This window comes from Orbicella faveolata, unplaced genomic scaffold (assembly GCF_042242905.1).
Source record: "Orbicella faveolata isolate gen_17 unplaced genomic scaffold, um_ofav_v1 contig_24, whole genome shotgun sequence".
Lineage (NCBI taxonomy): Eukaryota > Metazoa > Cnidaria > Anthozoa > Scleractinia > Merulinidae > Orbicella > Orbicella faveolata.
The window spans coordinates 11,811,365-11,831,175 of record NW_028301552.1 but is presented as its reverse complement, the minus strand read 5'-3'; the positions used below and the strand labels follow the sequence as shown (position 1 = coordinate 11,831,175).

The 19,811-nt window shown below is 39.3% G+C and overlaps 1 protein-coding gene across 2 annotated transcripts; it reads left to right on the top strand.

Annotated features, from left to right (window-relative positions):
* The first annotated feature begins 1,963 nt into the window (after nt 1-1,963).
* Nucleotides 1,964-19,068, top strand: LOC110043182 (uncharacterized). Of its 2 annotated transcripts, none has more exons than XM_020748616.2 (16): nt 1,964-2,163; nt 3,249-4,639; nt 6,021-6,360; nt 6,904-7,969; nt 10,924-11,518; nt 12,308-12,350; nt 12,728-12,777; nt 13,084-13,173; nt 13,720-13,823; nt 14,125-14,200; nt 14,287-14,375; nt 14,595-14,708; nt 15,069-15,143; nt 15,367-15,419; nt 15,927-16,118; nt 16,909-19,068. In XM_020748616.2, exons 2-16 carry the CDS (start codon nt 3,358-3,360, stop codon nt 17,015-17,017), a joined length of 4,278 nt encoding a protein of 1,425 aa, XP_020604275.2. In that variant the 5' UTR covers nt 1,964-2,163; nt 3,249-3,357; the 3' UTR covers nt 17,018-19,068. The 2 variants fall into 2 exon arrangements, with proteins under 2 accessions (XP_020604275.2, XP_020604276.2); XM_020748617.2 differs by lacking the exon at nt 1,964-2,163 and adding an exon at nt 2,653-3,164.
* The last annotated feature ends 743 nt before the right edge of the window (nt 19,069-19,811 follow it).

Below are 19,811 nucleotides of genomic sequence, written 5' to 3'. Positions count from 1 at the left end.
CTTTCCTTTTCAAGGTTTGAATAAAGAAAAAATTCAACGAGGAACGGATGTATGCCGATATAATTACTATTAATAGTGAATTTTGTTGCGTGGTTTAAAATTTGCTTTAAGTGGGGTTGCACATTTAAATGGCTTCCGGGAATAAAAGGGTTGAAATTGAGTTCTATTCCTGGCGTAGAATTCAGAGGAAAAACCAAAACACAGAGTGCGATTGTAGCTATTCAGTTTCGACATGGAAATAGTTTTTTCTTTCCGCGTGCATAAGGCTCTTCAAGTTTAATTTTCGTTTCACACAAGTGAAAATTATAATTACTAGCCGGCTGTTCTAAAACATTGTGCACGTGCTTCAATTCCACGAGCTTCCTGAAAAATTTGCATGGAAAGACAGTAAACAATGGACGTGTAAGCAAATTTACTCGATAACTCGATTGTTCTGTGAGCGAAGCAAGTTTTGAAATCTCCGGAGGCCTTGTTTATTTCCGTTCCATTGTCTGCGCAAAAGCAGTCAGATAGTCCAACAGGTGTCCCGTGCAAACCACAAAATGAAACAAAATACGCATTCCCAAAACCTCCAAGGACTTCAAAACAACGCAAGACTCGAAACAACCTTCTATTTGTGACAGATCTATTTTTGTGTTGAGCAGGATGTATAATGCATGTAGTCGATTCCAGAAGAGATGGCCGGTTCGCAACTTGAAAACAATAACAGCATTTCGATCGTTTCTCGGCTAAAAGATTTGCAAACTGTCCAAGATTCACGTCAAGGGGAATTCCACTCGAAAACATCAACAAAAGTCCCAAATTTCCCGCGGTATGTCATTTGGACTTCCGTGTGTAGGGTCACTTTGCACTTTCAGCACTTTCGTACAGGCAAGTGTCATATGAGCTAAGTAGCAAGTATTGACGATCACGCCACCCATATTTAGAGCCCTATTAATAATATTTGTGTCCACAAAAAGTTGGCTTCGATTCAGCATTTGTGTTTCTTGTCTCAGTAACGCCGAGGCAAAGTCCACGCAAGCTGGATGCTCGTGATTTTAATGTTTTTCTCTGCTCCGTTTTCAATGCGGGTACCAGAAAGAATCACAACAGCACACGGCGGGTTGGAAACACTAGTGTTCCCGGGTATTGTTGTATTAAGGCATTTAATAATTGGATGCTTCGGAATGCCTTCGAAGGACTCAACTTGACCTACAAGATACGTTCTAGAATTCTTGATCGAAAATAAATCGTGATGTAATTGCAGCACGAAGCGGAACATTTGGAGTAAGGGATCGATCCTTATTTGGGGGCAAATATTTGATATGGTATTCCTGTTGCTACGCATTTGCAATAAAGTTAACAATACAAAGCGAGTATATTTTCCTGTTCCAGGGCTCATTAATGACTTCTTACATTGCATAGATCCGTAAAATTCCTGACTTAAGCTGAAGGCATTCGAAATTTCTGCAAAAGTGTCAACCTAGTGGCGCTACTAAGATGCATGTCTGCACGCTTTCAGTTCGCACAGGGTCAAAACTCCTCGGCGTGTGTCAAATTACGTATTGGCTTTCGAATGTGCTGGGAAAGCGGATGACGTATCGAACACTTCCGTTCGTTTCCGTGAAGCAGCGACCCAGAAAGCGAAAGCTCAGCCCATCAGACTGCATGCAAAATCTTTAGTTTCCGCAAAAATTGACTTGCGTTGCCGCTTTGTTAACTACAATCCGGCTGCATTCCGAGAAATTTTCGTTTGCACCGCGCTTGATCCGTGCAATGTTTACCTCAAATTGATGTTTTGAGTGACAGTTATGCTGAGAGCGGAGGTCAATGGACGGTTAGATTTGGCGCGGAACCGCATTGTTTATATTTTTAGTGAAATCTGACTCATGTTTTGTTGCCCACCCATTCCCAAGGGATTTCTATGGCTACACTGATTGGATCGTGGGCGGGAAGTGATTGTATGCTGATGTATGACGTAGTTCAATAGCCAGTTGTGAAAGGCCCCCGGTTGACGAACGTAGCAAAAGCTGGAAACTCCAATACTCAGAAATTGTGAGGGAAAATATTTGCGATATTCTTGTTCCAATTCGTCGTCAAGACTGCGATCGAGCACCAGAGAGTGAATCTGAGGTGTTTCATAAGCGATCGAATGTAGAATTTCGCGAAGCTAGCAAGTTTCCGGTAAGTAAATGTCGTTTTCACCTTCGAACGCGTGGAGAAGTTGGTTTTCTGTTGTGTCGTCATGTCGGCTCGCGCTACGTGTAAGCTTTGGGCTTGTTTACTCTTTCAACTTGGCTGTTGATTCCTCGGACGATTTCATTTCCTCTGAGATTTTCAGCCAAGATGGGAGTGTAAGATATGTGTTGTGTGAATTGCACGCGTTTTCTTTATCAAGGAAGCTGCATGTTTATTGACGGCCAGTTTAGCAGTATTTGCATGAAGAATACACACGCCGCTTTGGTGGAATTGTCGGTGTGAAAACTTTTCCTCTAAACAATAGTTCTCTTCGCCATGCAGAATGGCGCTCTTTATTGTAACCTTTGTGGAAAATGTGATGTTTTGGCTACCGATCTATGTCCTGAAAGAAAGAACCAAGCTTATTTCCTTGTTTCGTTTTTGCATAGGTTCATTTATATCGTGAAGCTGCTGAATTAATGCGTAGGCAGTGACTAAATTCATTTCTTTCTCTTAGGACTAGCACTGTGTTGTTTTCTTTGTAGACTGGTTGTTCCTTTTTTTCTTGCTTAAACGTCGCGCTGTTGAAAGATGCTCATCTGGCTTGAAACTAAAATTATTCACCGATCACTGCAATGTTAACCTTTCATTGTCTCGTGTTTCACGTTGAATTTTTCTCCATCGTTCAGAGTCTCCCTGTTTTTTCTCGTGACTCTGCGTTCTTCTGTTACATCATATCATTCGCATAAAAGGACAGTTTTCAATTGCATTTGCTTGTCACGAGGACTAGAAATCGTGTTACGAACGTGTTCTATCCTGCCGGGGTCAGTCACAGCCAACCCTGAATGTAATCAGTTATCGAACTCCAATACATACAATACGGGTGCTATTTTTCAAACGTGCCCAAATAAAGTGCGTGCAGAATTAGCGGTCTGTTTGGATTTGCTTCTTCAGAAACGGAACGTTGGAAAAATTTCAAGAAAATTCGAAGTTCAAGCCTCGCCAAGGTTTCAGTTTTGTCTTTCTTTTAAATAACAATGTGTTCTCAGGTCGTGTTTTATTGATAACCTTTCTGTTCGCTTTCTTTATAGTTTCTGCTGACGAAAGTGAATTACGTCTTTGCTTGTCCGCGTCGTTGCCTCGGCGCTCGTGAGATAACTACTATCGGACACGCGGGAAAAACTGGTAGCGTTTCACGGTATGTCGTTTGAGACTTTTCCTTGTGGTAGCCCAGAAGCTGAAAGCCCTGAAGAACCTGCTCCGTCGCTTTACGTTGAAAATCCCGACGAGGAACACGAAAGACTGCTTATCAAAAAGCCGGTGAGCGCAGAACCGTCCAGGCTCGCCGAAACGGCAAATATTGAAGATCAGATGATGAGCGAAGATGAAATCGCTCAAGTAAATGCTAGTGGCGATGCGTTGAAGCTAAAGAACCAAGAAACAGAGACGTCTGGCCAGACTAAAAAGAACACCGATGAGTCTGAACGGCGCATTGTGGAAGGCAGTAAAGTTTACGAGAGCTGGATTCAGTTAAATCAGTTAAATTACGGAAATCCGGCGCCTGGCCAAACGCATTCCGCAATTGCGATCGATCGCAAACAACAAGGCGAATTAAGCTTATCTAGCAGAATTCTAGATGCGGATCGCGCCAGCGTCATCATTAAAAGAACGAGTAAAGGGCAAGAGGAGGTCGAATCGGACTCCGACAATGAGTCACAAGATACAACAAGAAAGATCAGTGCGAGCGAGCTTCGTTGTGACGAGAATATTTCTGGTGTGGATGCGAACGATGACAAACTGAACTCACTCTCGCATTCGTCGCGTGCACTTTATTATAATTATAATGCACACCACGAGGATGTCAACAAACTCGAAGACAAAGGGAATGCTAAATTGCAGAACATTCGTGGTGAGTTTATCCGAGGTGCACATGGTGAAACGAAGGCTGTTCCGATTTATTATATGCCTGCTGGCACGTATCCACACATGGTCGCCGCTATGGCTGGAGGAAATGCTATCGGCAACACAAACGGGCTTCAAAGAGAGCAGCACTTTGTGCATGCAGGCACAAGTGAGGTGAAGCGATTTCCCGGTCAGCGCATGGATTACGTTTCAGGTAGACCAGAACAACAAGTCCCTGTGGCTACAAGCACCGTGAACACTAATGAGGGGAATGTGTTTGGTAACTTGCAGCATGGCGCTACTGGACTGCAATATGTGGACAGGCGTCTTGTGCATGCAGGAGGCTATGCTGTGGTGCCTGGTATTGGACCCGTCAGAGTTATCGATGGGATGTATTACCAGGGGCTTCCCATGGGGGGTGATCAGAACCGGTACGAGAATTTTGGATCAGTGCCTTCATTTGTACCCATGGGCAATATCCAGGCTGACACAACAGCCTCTCAACCGCAAGCTCAGCTGACTGTTTCATCAGCTTCCAATACAGATCCAGTAAACCAGCGAGGTCAAGAAAAGCTGCTAAGTAGGTGTCAAGTAGGCTTTTAGCTATTATGTCTGCAGATCCATTTAGATCTGTGCTAATATAAAAGAATTGTTTGCACCCCAATATTGCACTCGGTTTCCTGCCATACCAATATAGTTTCTGATTGTGACAAAATCACCTCTACTGTTGCACAAAGTGGACTAATTAAGCCAGCTTTAAATTCAGGACCACTCTCGTTAATTCTGTGTCATTGTTCCCCCAAGAGACCTTGCATGGTTCACTTGCCACAAAGATCCTCCACCTTTTGTATTGTTGGGGAATGTGACAGGTTTAAGCCGTGTGTTAATATTTTGCACCCAGCTTGGACTCTTCCTGCATGCAATGTTAAAAAATAACTCAAAAACGTTTTGTTTTCCTCTGTGCAAACCCTGAGATAGCTGTGATAGTATTCTGAGAGTTACCAAACCTTTTTTCCAATCTTGGTTGACATCTCTGTATGTGCAATGCTTGGAGAAGGGTTAAAACAATGTTTTCGCTGTGAGTGTTGGAGATTCTGAAATTTTATCCTGTTTGGTCATAAAATAACTCATTTCAATCAATTTATACAAAGCCTTCAATGTGTAAACTAACATCACATTCCTAAATTTTTCGAGTGAAATGTGAATTGCACTTACAGCTTGTGTATATTGATTTGAGAAAATATCTATGGTTAACTATCTTATTATTTGCATGATTAGTCTCCAATTTATGATGGTTGTGTTATGACATGAAAAAATGACAAATGGAGTTTGTCTGGAGGGCAGATGCTTCAAACTCATTGTGTACACAATGACAGAGACTGCTAATCTTCAGATGTGTTAAAATTGCGACAGCATAAACTTTCAATATCAGATTTTTCTGAGTAGATATGATAAGCTGGAGCAATACAAAAATAATTCCTTTCATTTGTGAATCAAATCCTAAAAAATATTGGTCTGTTCAATTATCATTAATTTTATCATTAGTCAGCGTAGAAATTAACAATTTGGTGTTGATTTCTTTTTTTTTTTTTGAGTTAACCAGAAAATACTTGGGTAAAATAGATCAAATAGATTTTAGATATGTTGCTTTTGACCTCAACTTTGAGAGGTTTCATCAGCCAAAGGAATTTTCCTAACTTAGAATCTGTAATTTGATACATGTATCTAATCACATCAGATTTCATTTTTTGCAATGAATTGTCTGCAGTGTGAATGGCTGTTGCAAAGATCCCATGCTTTCAACTTAAATCACGGAAAACATTACCAGCACCATGTGGTGTCAAAATTTCAATCTAACATGCCATTGGACTGCTGCCTGATTCAGAAAAGCCATACATTTTGATTGATGCATGTTTTGTGGTGAAACATAGCTTGTAAGTTTCATTTTTCAAATTCTGCAGATAGTACCAAGCCTTACACAAGCCCTGTTCATCCTGAAGTTTCACCAGCATCCAGCTTGGAGGAGAGAAGATCGACAAATTCTCCAGCTATAAAAAGCGACAGCAGTAGCCCGGCTCCCCCAGCTGGAGAAGACCCTGAAAACAAAAAACACACTCAAGCTAAAGTGAAGGGCAAGCCAAAGCCAACCACCGGGACTGCAAAACCAGAAATAAAGTGCGAGCAATGTGGGAAAACATTTGGTTCCTCTAGCGCTCTTGCAAAACACAAACTTACTCACAGTGATGAGAGACGATATGTTTGCTCAACCTGCGGGAAAGGATTCAAAAGACAGGATCATTTGTGAGTGAATACTCCTGTTCATATTTTTTACATAGTAACTTATTAAAAATATTGCTGATATTTGATGTTACCGGTGCATCCTATTGAGCAGATGTGCTGATTGTTGCTCTGATCAGAGTTGGACCTAAATTTCTTGGTCACTGTAAAGTATTTCAGGATCAGATTTTCTACAGCTGTTTTAACAATATCAACACAAAGTAGTGAAATTCAATCCTTGGGGATGAAATTATGTTGTTAGTAAAAATGGATTGTTTTCTTGGCGTAGAATATTTTGAGCTCAGAGAAAAATGTGATTTAACATGTAAATAAGAATGCCACTTGAATAAATGGTTTACAGAAAGAGAAAATTATGAGAGATGTAATAGAGAAGCCAGCTTGTTTTGACTCCAGAAGATCAATTAAAAAAAAGATTGCTAACATGCTTATGCTTGGCAGGGGGCTTTGCAGCTCAGTTACAACTCACAGTTGATTTATAAAACATTCATAAGGTCTGTACCAGAAATAAGATTATAACTAAAACTATATTAATTTTAATTATTCCAGAAATGGACACATGGTTACACATCGTGACAAAAAGCCATTTGAGTGCAGCTACAGCGATTGCGACAAGAGTTATTGTGACATGCGCTCATTGCGGCGACACCTTGAGAACCACCATACTGCTAATGTGAATGGCGTCAGTGATTCTAGAACACCTGGTTCAGGAAGTCCCAGCTTGAATTGCAGTGAAAAGCTACCAGCAGGTTGTAACAGTGTAGTTAGTAATGAGCGAGTGGACTCACCCAGAAATTTATCAAAACTGGCCAAGGGTAGACCACTGAAGGACAAGACGGATCACCTTCTAGTCAGTGGTTATGATAGCGGTAGGAGCTCAGGTAGATCAACACCTGGAAGCACCCATGAGCCTAGTGCCCCCCGTGAAAGGCCCAGTGATTTGCCTCTGGAAGGAGCAACATTAAATTTGTTACGAGAACGAAACAGTGACAGCTTTAGCTCAACTACTTCGGAGGATGGAGTTGGTCACTCTGCAGAACAGAGCGTACCAGAGAAAGTAACTGATGCGTCTACACCTCAGTCGGCAGTTGACTTATTAAAGCAGGCTGCCGATCGTGTCAAAGTGCAGCAGACCTCACGCAGTGCTAACGAAATGTGGCAAGAAAGGTTCCAGCAACAACCCTATATGGTGTATCACCCAGATGGAAATTCTTATCAACAATGGTACCCCACGGCAGTATATGCCCAAGATCCACGCTTTGTCTACCAGTATCACTCCATGTTTCCACCAGCTGTCTATCAGGTACCTGTTAATCCTGTCAGTGGTTTAGTTCCTGACTCACGTCAAAGGATGATGAGTGACTCGGAGACACCCACTGAGATGACAAAGACAGTTGGAGTGTCAACCCAGGCAACGCCATCACCCTCCCAAGAGTACCGTGCACCCGATACTATGCAGGCTGCATACTTCAGGCAACAGCAAGGTGGAAGAATTGCAGGGACCCCTACTGATCCTACTGCTGTTGCTGTGGCAACTGCTAAAGAAATAGGACATTACCGATATGCTGGGGAGAGTTGCTATGGGGTGCATCCTTCAGGGACCCAATGGCAGCCAGTAAGTACTCTTAAAGTCAAGCTGTTTTTTTCCTTTGTTTTTTTTTAAATATTTTTTGAGATAAGTGAAATCTCTCACCTAATTTAGTAGAAACACCTGAGGGGTATGTGGAGAATGTGGAGGTGGTGGCTTCATGGTTAGTGCGCTCACCTATGTGCTGAGTGCTCTGGGTTCAAAGCCTGACTAGGGATATTGTGTTTGTTTTCTTGAGCAAGACACAACTCTCACAGTGCCTCTCTCTGCCAATCATGTATAAATAGACACTGCTGAATTTAATGCGTGAAAATTTATTTTACATGCTCATATTCAGACTGGATCAAATTCAAAACAATGAAAATCTGGTTATCACTGTATTTACTTAAGATTTACCTATTTAGTTCTTGTGTTTTTCTTGTCTCTGTTTATGATTATTGACTTGTAATTCTGGAGTATCACTGCAGTTCTTTTGAAAAGTTGTACCAAATTTCAGGCCAAAAGACAAAATTTAACACTCTATGACTGGTAAAGCCTATGGTAAAGCCCAGTTCCAGACTAAAGCAGCTGAAAAAACAAAACAAAACAAAACAAAAAAACAACAGTAACTGCAGCAGTGCTTTACGAGAAAACATTTTAGAATGCCAACATCTCCAAATTTTTAATTCAACCAAGACAGAGAACCTGCATGAAAATCACCCAAGGCTGATGTGGCTTCCTCTCTAAATATTGTAATTTATATTATTTTATTAAATGTTCTACGCTACACAGAGAAAAGCACATTTTTCATGTCCAGTTCAAGGTCAACTTTATTTTAAACTAGCTTTCCATTTATAGCTTTTCAACAATTTTGAGCCAAAAATGTTCTTGAATGATAGCTTTAAGTTTTGTTTGTATTCCGCCATTTGCAGATCTTTAATTTGTAAAAGCTAAAAGCTTTCCATGATGTATGAATGAACACACTGCATTAGCTTTATCTACCTTCTTTTTTTGTGGTGTTTAGTTTCTTTGCGTTGGTAATTCATCTGAAGTGTTGTCTCTTTTCTTGACAGTAATGACTTGACTATTTGATCTTGCACAGACATCATGTATGACTGTGCTGGTATATTTTTTCCTTTTCTGTGGGCATTGTGCATTTTAATTTTAGCATGATTCTATATTTGTACTATTTTTCATGGCGTCATTTTAGTGAAACGTCATGCGGAGAGAAGTGTGTATGTTTTGAAAGCATGTCAATTCAAAGTCTCAATGTAACTTCAGACTAGGCATTCCTGTTTGTTTATGAAGAAGAACAATTTGTCCTTTGTCCAGACTTTTTTTATTATCATATCACGCTCGACTGATTTCCTTTGTAGAATTGAATGAATATTTGATTTTTAGCATTTCCAATTCATTCATCTTAAGATAGCATTACCCATTTTAGTCCATTCAACAAACCACGTCACAACTGCGACCTTTTGATCTATTTTTGAAACACCCTACTAATATGGATAATTTATTTAAATAGAAGGGTTTAAATTTGAAAACCAAATAGAATCAAGCTTAGGGTTATTAATATTCATGGCAAATTGAATTGTGTGAAAGGCTGGCAGCTGTTTCTTAGGCTATCACTTACTTGTCATGTCACCTGTGCAATGGACTGGCTTCCTTCTTGTGATTGGCTGGTTGGCTGCTGGTTTGACACTTGATTGACTTGTGTTTGTCTTCTGTGGCCTATTCAAAGCTGGCAAATTTGCATTTTAGTCAGAGCTTGAATGAAATTTTCTAGGCCAAGTGATCATGTGACCAAGTTGTGTTTCCTAGAGGCTGTTGTTTCTGCTTGAAGAGAGCCTTTCGTCCATGTTCCCCTGTAGTATTTCAACCTCAGCATTACAGACATTTCCTAGCAATTCTTCTTTGCTCTGTACCCTGATGGAAATCAACCTTTTAGCTGTTGTTCAAGGCTGCCAAACTGGAAATTCTCTGCAAAGCTTAGTGCTTTCCCAGAAGCAGAATGGTTAAGGCATGTATTTGTTGAGCTGACGAGCTTGCTTGTTCTTCTGTTGCTCAATTCATCACAACAATGTGATTCAGCCTGAGAGCTTTGTAATTTTGATGGTCTTCAGTATTTAACTGTACAGTGTCTTTTGGTGATAATAAGGATTTTAGATTGCAAAGATGCAAAACTGTTAATGATAATATATATTATGTCTCGTATTTCAGCTCTGCATTTTTTACCAAGGTTAATATTGGTCTTTGATCCCTACTTATTCTTTGATTCTGTTGAAACATGATAATTTTGTGTGACCTTTCTGGATTTATCTGAAGAATGGTTTGCTTGCTTGCTTGCATGCTCATTCTCCCGTTTTCTTTCAGACTGTGCTTGTATCTACACAATAAATTTTTACAAAAATGTTAAATCTCCTAGCAAAAACCCTTTATGTGTATCTTGAGGAATAAACAAACTTTGTTTTAATACCCACTTGTAGAAAGACACGGGATAATTTCTGTCATGTTTCCTTTGGCAATTAAACATTTCATCAGGGAGCAATATAAATTCATTTCACTCGCTACCCTTTCACTAAATATGCATACAATCTCACAGAAGTAAAATTCTTGATACAAATGCTTTTATTTATTGTACAACGGACTGTGAAATGTGTAGCTTTAAGTTACATTTAATCTCATCTTTCACTAGGATAAGATCTTTTTGTCTAAAGCAGTGTTATGGTTCATGTAGAAATTTGTCCACTCTTTTTGCAGTTCTTCTTAAGTAATATTATTATTCTAAAGATTTTGGCACAAATTTTTCTTTGTGTATCTGAGGAAAATCAGTCCTTACATACTACTGAATATGCCTCAAAAAGTCCTTGATTTTGAAAGAAAGATCTGACATCTGTTTGAACCATGTTAATTCTTGTGTAGGTTACTCTTAAATTTTGATGCCAGTGAAGTCTTGAAGGCCTCGTTTCATATTAACAAGTTTCACTTCATTTCCACAGGTTCGGTATGATGAAACAACTAAGGCATACAATTCAGCAGCATCCATGGGAAATGGTAAATCATTGTACAGTCATGCTATGACACCAGAGAGTAATGGTACCGCAGAAGGTGACCATGATTCGAATCATGTAGAGACACTTACCAGGGGAACAGAATTTAGAAGTGGAAAGCTAGATGATAGTGAACCAGTGGAAAAGAGGCAACGGATGTCGGAGGGTAGCCCTGTGGATAGAAGAGACATCAATGGGCCATCACACACTCATGTTAAGCTTGAAGATAACAATAATGCACAGGACAAAGGAGACGATGGGCTTTTCAGAAACCCTGCGCAGATTGTCACCCCGAGACGGAAACAGAGACCTCGCCCAGAGCCTCTCACCATCCCTCCATCAGCCAGCACAACTTACTTTCCAAACCGGCCAGGCTCCCCGGTCAATCGCAGCCGACCATGTTCACCACCTTACACACCACCTCCTATGCTCAGCCCTCGCAGTATTTACCATGTGAATTCTCTGGGGAATATAACGCCGCGGCTGAGTGCATCACTGCAGCTTCCCATGACACCAGGCAGGCTTCTGCTCAGCAGTCACAGAAGTAAGCCATGTTGGTTTTGTTATGTATTGGTGCTTTGAATTTGTACTCTGAGGTGCGCAGTAGATAAATTTAGACATGAGTGTTACTGAAAAATACATCACTTGTAATATTCATACATAAATCGCATCCTGGACCCGAGTGGTGGAGTTTTCATCGAGGATATTGATGACATTGTTTCCTGATTTTCAAGGTCGTTTGTACAAAAAATCAGTGGAAATTGCAAAGGATAGATTAGTCTATATAATAAAAAGAGAAAATTAAACAGTGGCTTTAAGATACGAATTTTGTTTTCTTGTGTTAAAAATGACAATTTACTCATGTACTGCACTCATTTGTAAAATGTTGTTTTTACTACAGGAAAATAATATTTATATCTTTGTGCTGTCATGTGATACCCTCCACATAGCACTATGTGCATATCCTATGTATTTTTAGCACCTCATGGTAGTAGAGATTTCAACAATGGTTGGCCTAACATTCAAACAATACTTGTTGATCTATTGAACTGCTCTAAAGTGTGTCTTTGGCTCGTTAAATGTCTCCAGTTGGAGGGAAAATCTGAGATTTAGCATTTGTTATCTAGCTCCTCTTAAAATGACAACTGTGGGTCTTGGAACAACCTGCAACTTGTCGTTGTCCTGATTCATGGCACGCAACTGATCTTACGTTTTAGCTGTTTCGTTGTCGAGAAAGGACACATCTGATCCATACACATTTCAGGAATTATTAATGTTATAGACATCCGTAACATCAATGACAATATTTTGTTTTTTGATTCTTTATTCTTAGGTAGTTTTGATGTAGACGAAGATGCTGTTCCATTCCCTGAGCCGTAAGTGTCAATCAATTATATGTTTTTGTATGCACACAAAGGAGCATGAAATCTTACACCTGCAGACCCAGTCTTACACAAATCTGATCAAGTGAACATAAAATTTATGACGTATGCAAAATAAATAAAGCTTGATCCTATGAAACAGGAAACGATAAATTATCAGATACTGCTTCTCTGAAATTTTCCTTCTGGTTGGGCCAAATTAACTCCAATGTGAACATCCCAGTGAGCAGGACTGGATAGAAACTGTAAAACATAAAATTAATGGCTCCTTAGAATATTTTTTAAAAAACAACAGAGTACCTGAAATCCTTCTCCCTTCCACCCTCACTAAAACAATAAAGCTTATTATTGTTGTTTAATTTTGTTCACAGAAAAATCAATGTTGGTCCTGAGTTTCAAGCAAAAGTACCTCCCTTTGCTGGTGAGTAGTAAATTCACAAGACTGATCAGAATCTTACTTCTTCTTATACCAGCAATACAATGTCATGGTTTTAGGTGAAGAGAAAACAAGAAATCATCTTAAAATAAGGGATGCTGTTTTGGTGTATTTCCAAGTTCATTATTTATAGGAAGTTTATGCAAGCTGTCAAGAAAGGTTGTCATTCTAAGATTGGGGTCAAGTTTTGAAGTGGTCAGCTTTTGTGTGCAGTTGGCTTAGCCTTGTGTACATGTAGCATGTACACACGATAAGTTTCACAAAGTAAATTGCAATGTTTTCTTTTCACAGGTTCCAGAGAAGGAGCAATCCATGATGTACACAAAGCAACCATGTGCTGGATACCAATAGATGAAAAGAAAAGAGCAAGAAGAGAAGAAAGTAAGCTAGTAATTACTTTAAACTTTTAAACTTGCCATTTTATGCATGTGCCTGCTTTTTGGCCTTTAATTCCACACCATGGAGGATTTGGTTAGCTAGAAGGCTATTGCACGTTGTTGTCCCCATCCCACTTTTTGTCTGGTGCACTAATAGTGTACTAGCTAACAATGTTTATCCTGTGGTTAATAAAGTTTCTTACACACCACTGCAAGTAATTTCTAGCCAATGACAGCAAGCCTGACCTTTAATCTCCCAGTAACACTTACATTGAAAACTTGCAAGAAAGAAAACCTAATTAGATTTGGAGGTCAACAGTACAAAAGACCCTGTTTTGCTAAAAAACAACTAAAATTCTTAGGATGAGGGACTGTGCAAATATCTGTGAATGGCAAATGGCATAAAGAACAGCTGCCTACTTTTTGAGTCTCAAGACAGTTGTGTGTGAAAAAATAACATTTCCCACTTATTTTTCTTCTCTTCTTTATTCAGTGACTGATATGTGATATTCATCATTGTTTTTTTGTTTTGTGTGTGTGCAAATTTCAGTTGAGTCCTACTTGGACATGGCCTGCTCTGTTGCAGTGTTGGGAGGTGGATCCAACAAAGAGTATGCCCTGCACATCCTTCATAGATGTAATGGCAATGTCAAGGTAACAATAATGTTTATATGCTAATCCAGAATTAGTCTAATCTGGCTTTAAAAAACCAGGTTCTTGTCTTGACTGTATGTCATTACACCATCTTGAACCTGATTATCTCAATCCTCCTACCATCATCAACTCAAATCATTAATTTCCCTTGGATGTACTTTTTCATTCCTTTGCTGTCAGCTATTTTAAATCCCCTTTGTCTCAAACCTTTTGTTTGTTTCCCTTGAGAGCCTGAGATGGTTAGGTTTTACTGTAATAGGTTAAGAATCACTGAAAACAGTTTCTCTTGTCTGATTGTCAGGATGCTGTTAAACTGCTGCTTTGCCAGAAATACATCACACAGCCTGGAGACCCGATGTATGACTACCACTACGAAGGTAATGGCGTGGAGCTGAATTAAATTGAAAGCTTACAAATGTGGGTAGTCCATTAACTGATGTATTTGTGTTTTGTCCTATTGTAGGATCTGTCAGGTGGGCCTCTAAGGAACGTCAGGTATTCAGACAGAATTTCAGAACAAAGGGCAAGGAATTTGCTGAGCTTAAAAAAGATGTAAGTTTGACTTGACTTTACTATACATTCTATGTTATAAGGTGTGTGATTTTTTTTATGAAAGTCTGCACTTTGGTGGAAGATTATTGTACATGTACCTTTATGAGGAACTTATAAGTGAAGCACCAGTAGTTTTGTGCTGGCATGGCGACAATGTGTTCTTTATTCTAAAGCGTTCTGGTGTAAGATACTAACATAAATGGTATTTTTTCATTGCAGGTTGGGGACAAGAAAACAATATTTAACTGCATCGAGTTCTATTACCACTGGAAGGCAGCACATCCCGAAGCGGTACGAGGGAGAACTCGCTACATTGACTCTGATTCAGAGGAGGTATGCTTTTTATTGTCGTGAACACATTCAAGATGGCTGAATAGAAATGGCAATGACTGCCAAGAGCTTGATGAAGGGATGATTTTTTTCTCTTGTTGTATCTTAAATTTTGAGTTGGTTTGGCCACATACAAAATCTGCTTCAAATGAAAGGAAACCTGAAAATAGTAGTTCACTAAAAGTAGAAAAACACCAAAGAGATAATAATGAACCATTAAGGAACAAAGATGGTCAAGGATGGCGAAGATTGACACAGATTACAAACGATGTACTTGAAAGATTTAGCCTGAAGGTTTCACTCTTTTAAGCTGTACTGTAATTATTAAGTGTCTTTCTTTTCTTTCTTTTTTTTTTTAACCAGGATTATGAGGACACAGGAAGTGAAACCAATAGCAATCCATCTTATTTTGAGTGTGACTTCCCTCAGTGTAATGCTGTAAGTTTCTTTGCCTTGCTTTTTAATCTTTGTCGAAGGAAATTGCTTAGTAGCAGTTTTAGTTGGTGGTCAGAAATTTATGTTGCAGTACTACATCTTCATTCAAATGTATATGAGCTTCTATGTAACAGTAACATTCTTCTCTTAGAGTCTTGCTTTTCTGCACATTATACACTATCACATAAACTGATTGCCTTTTTTTTCTGACTTTTTCCTCGTGTAGAAATTTGTTTCGAGACAGGCTCTAAATGGTCACATACGTGTTCATGGAGGAAGGTAATATAATCTCTGCTTTATGTTAAATTGTTTTGCGCTGTCAAAAGTGTATCTATGTTGGTATAGTGTCTTGTTGGTTAAGCTGTAATATCAAAGACTTGTTGTTCATTGAAGCAGTGAACGGTAATGTTAACTTTGATGAATGCCCCCCCCCCTCCCAAAAAAAAAAAACAGCCAGATACAATATTGATAAAATTGAGTTTACACAATGAACTTTTACTGCTGTAAATTAATAATGTTTCTATCATTGATAAAGGCAATTATTGCGTTAGAGAGGGTTTGGAATCTTGGCTTCACCTTGATGTCCTCCAATGCAGGCTTGTCCACTTCCAGGACAATATTATCAAAAGTTCTTGAGTTTATTTCTGTAATTTTATCCTATTATATTCTTTTTCTCACACTATATTTTGGCTTCTTTCATCTTTTCAACCATTGGATACTGCAGTTTAGACAGTTGAGAGCTTGCATTTTGTTTCACTTCGACTTATATATCTACTGTTCCTACAGCTTCATGAAGCCCTCAGAACCAAGGCGTAATAAAAACCGGAACACCACTGGTCCGTCTGCTAATGGAGCAAGCTCAGGACATGTGACTGGGAGGAAGAGGAAGTCTCCATCACCTGCCCCTGCCGCAGTCGTCCCTGATTCAAATAACCCAGATGGTCCTTTACCTGAGTTTGCATGTAAAGTTTGTGGAAGGTTGGTAGCAGTTGATTTATTTTCTATACATATATGTACACAGTTCCTTCTGGCTTCTTCGGTCAGCTTTCGGAGGAAGTTTTACTTCCAAGAATGATCAAAATTAAATTTCCCCTTACAAATAAACTGTTAAAACAATGATTGGAATCTTCAGCGGATATTGTTCTCACAGTTTTACAGTGACTTAAAGGACCTCAGTCATAGTATTTTGAGTTATTTTGGCCACATACAAAATTACCTTTAAATGGTAGGAAACCTGAAAATGACAGTTTAATAAGAAAGAAAAACACCAAAGAGATAATGATAAACCATAAAGGAACAAGGATGGCTAAGGATGGAGAAGATTAACACGGATTACAAATGACAAATTTGAAAAATTGAGGCTAAACTTTTCAATATGCGTAAACCGTGACGTAGCTCCTTTAAGCGATTGCAAATGAAGCCTGATAAACTAATTAATGTTCCAAGAGAACCCATCCCCAGGACCGTTGGGATGTGGCAGCAACTGAGTAACTTCAACACAGTGACTGTCATTGTACATCTTGAGTTTCAAACTGCTTGTATTGAGTAAGAACACAAAACACTTTTTAAGTCAGTAATTTTATTTCAACCCGGTTAGAACATCATACAAATAGATACATCTGAAATTCTCTGTATTCAGATAGTGTAAGGGAGTAGAATCCTGTCCTGGAGAGAGGTGGGGGAAAGACCCTAGGGCCTTGAATGCTGAACTAGATCCCAAGTAAAATACTTAGGTCATTGAGTCATACTTTCTTGATTTCTCTTGCAGAATATTTCACAAGATAAAGAGCCGCTCAGCGCACATGAAGACTCATGTCAAAAGACCAGATGATGATGATAAATTAGCTGCCAAGTTGGCTGCATCCAAGAATCACTGACTTTAGTGATGTCATTCCCAAAATTGAACCTGTTCATTCAAAATATTAATTCTACAGTTTAATTGTATAGCATTATTTATGTACATGTTATAACTAAGTTATTCTTAATTTATATTTTTTGGACCCAAGAGTTGAGGTGAAAATGGAAAGTTTTCACATCACTGATCACTAACTTCTGTATAGTAGTCTTTACGTGGCGTTAAGAATTGTTGTCATGGTGACACACATTTTGAAATTGGTGCTCATTGCATTACAGCCATTGTATTTATAGTGTTAAATTGTGTTCTCTGGCACAAAGCGGGGAACTTGGGTTGGGGTGGGAAAAATAAGAAACTGCCAGACAAAGATTACTATTTTTTGTTATGGAAATATTAAAAAAAAACTGATTATTTTGCATGACATTTCGACATAGAGGTCAGGTCTTTCCCAGATCATTATAACAAAATTATAAATCCGATAAACCAGACATGCACTGTGTATGCACGACAATTGTGTTGCAAAAGATCTGGGACAGATGTGTTCCCACTCTTTTCTTTATACCAATGCTGTGATTAGGATGTGATAAGGTCTTATAGGTGGTTTGCAACCATTCGCGAGAGATTCGATAGACCATATTCGCATTATTGGTATTTGACTGGAACTAGCTTGCAACTGAGGCTGCGGGGAATCTTTTCAAATGAAAATGACATCAGTCTCTCTTTAATGATATTCCCCGCATGAGCCTCCCTTGCAAGCTAGTTCCAGTCCAGTACCGAGAATATTGACAAAGATCCTGGCAGCCATGTTGGATGACAGGAGCAAGGAAGCTTACTAGAATTCTTTTGTTAATGGTCATTCAACATGGCGGCGATGACGTCAGATGCAAACGACCTAGTGGATCAAGGGAATTCTTTACAATTTTTCCCATGTTGCTTTCCGTGTTTTGCTAATTAGAAGACATGGGGAATGGCGGAATCTGGGAATGATTTACCTGTACACCATGTGTCAGCAGAGCTGAGCTTTGTCTTCTGGTGACAGACGAGTCATTTTTTTAAAAAAAAAATTAGAGAAGGTCTCTATTTTGTTTTATCATGTCTTAAAAACAAAATATTTGTTGCAGTGCAGCGGAAAGAAAGGTTTTGTACATAGTCTAAATTGAATCATGTAGAAATACACGTGTGTTGACAAAGAACCTCTCTTTCTTCAGTTCATATGGCTTGGACACTTTCCCAGCAATTGTTACCTTAGATTTCAGCCATGTCCTCTGGTAACTTACTCAGAAGCAAGATACCAGATGAGACAACTGAAACAAAGGCCACAAAAGTCCTTCATTTCCATTTCAAGGTTAATCAAAATTTACAAAAATGTCACCAAGTGTGTCACCAAGAGCTATTTTTCCACGAGGTGTGACAACAAGAGTTATTGTAAGAAATGATTGACTGAAACTTATTTTTCATTGCCAATTGCATGGTGTTTGTGTTTGAGGCATTCTGAAAACATCTTTGACTAAAGGTAGTTTCTAATGACGTTGAAGTTGAGTGTAAATACTCGCGAGTTTTAGTTTGATTCGGACCAATCCCAAGGAGGTGACTAATTTAAAACAAGTTGGGTTAATCCGTTAAAATGTAACCTGTGTACGTTCTAGAGCACAGAGAAAATTATGAGTAGTTAATATATGCTGAAAATTTAAAATTTCGTTTGCATTTCGTCGCAATGCATGTATTTAATGAAACACGTCCAGGACATTTTTTAAGCCGCATGCTTAGGCGGGCCTGGAAACTAAACTTAGTCAAAGAACTGGAATGGACAAAGGAACTCTATTGTTAGACATTTTAAGATGTTACGTTATGGACTCTGTATATAAGACTGTTGTGAATATCTCTGGATATTGGAGCCTCTTACAGAGGCTGGCACAAAATGTATAGCATGGTGTACATTTGCAAATTCTCTCTAGGAACTTAGAAAAAAGAGAGGTTATCTAATGTAAAAAGAGCTTCAGTGCTCTATTTTATAGGAACGTTGTTCTAGCTAAATTAAGATATTCGAATAAAGCGTGTATTTATTGGTTCTGATATTGGTGGAAAATTTTTTGAAATGAGAAGTCCATAAGTGGTATTCTGAGTGGCCCTCAACATGAGCTTACGCCGATTGCCATATCATAGGAATATCTCTCCCCCCCCCCCCCCCCCTCCCCGTGCATGCTTGAATAGGTGAATGGTACCATTTATGCTTATGAACAGAAAGAGGAGCTATGGAAGTAAAGGGGGCGGGGGTGCGGGGGTGCAGGGAGGGGGTTGGGGGGCTGATGGGGCCACGGCATCCTTTTTTCCCGTAAGATTTTTGAAAATAGTATTGAGAAAATCCTCATTAAGTCTAACTTCCAATGACCTACTCCTTGAATATTGTAAACGAAAGTGAATTTTTCACCAGGGCTGGGAAGGCTTCTGCACCCACAAGGGTGTCATTATGCGTTTTTCAGCCCACTCTGAATTTGTTGTATTCTCTGTTTTCTGGCTCCTGTTATTTCCAATTCCCTATAATCCACTCTGTTTGCTACCCAAATGTTGGGAGGTCTGCATATTCTCAAGAGCATATCACAAGTTTATTGAAGACTTGAGGAGCAAACAAAGTGAATTATGAGGACCTGGAAAATAGAGAATTCTCTCTTCCTAGACTTGAACCCAGATCTCTTATGCTGAATAGTCACCGCGGTCACAGGACATAAGATCATAAAAGTAAACCGGTGTCTCCTGTTTTCTGCTAGGGTAGGGTGTCTTTTCACACGTCACGTTACTAGTGCGTTCTCAACTATGAA

Bases quoted from the DNA above. Each gene is read 5' to 3' on its own strand.
- LOC110043182 (XM_020748616.2), top strand. From the start codon at position 3,358: ATGTCGTTTGAGACTTTTCCTTGTGGTAGCCCAGAAGCTGAAAGCCCT. The intron at 15,420-15,926 runs GTAATATAATCT...CTGTTCCTACAG, and splicing joins ATACGTGTTCATGGAGGAAG to CTTCATGAAGCCCTCAGAAC. The intron at 16,119-16,908 runs GTTGGTAGCAGT...TTTCTCTTGCAG, and splicing joins GCATGTAAAGTTTGTGGAAG to AATATTTCACAAGATAAAGA.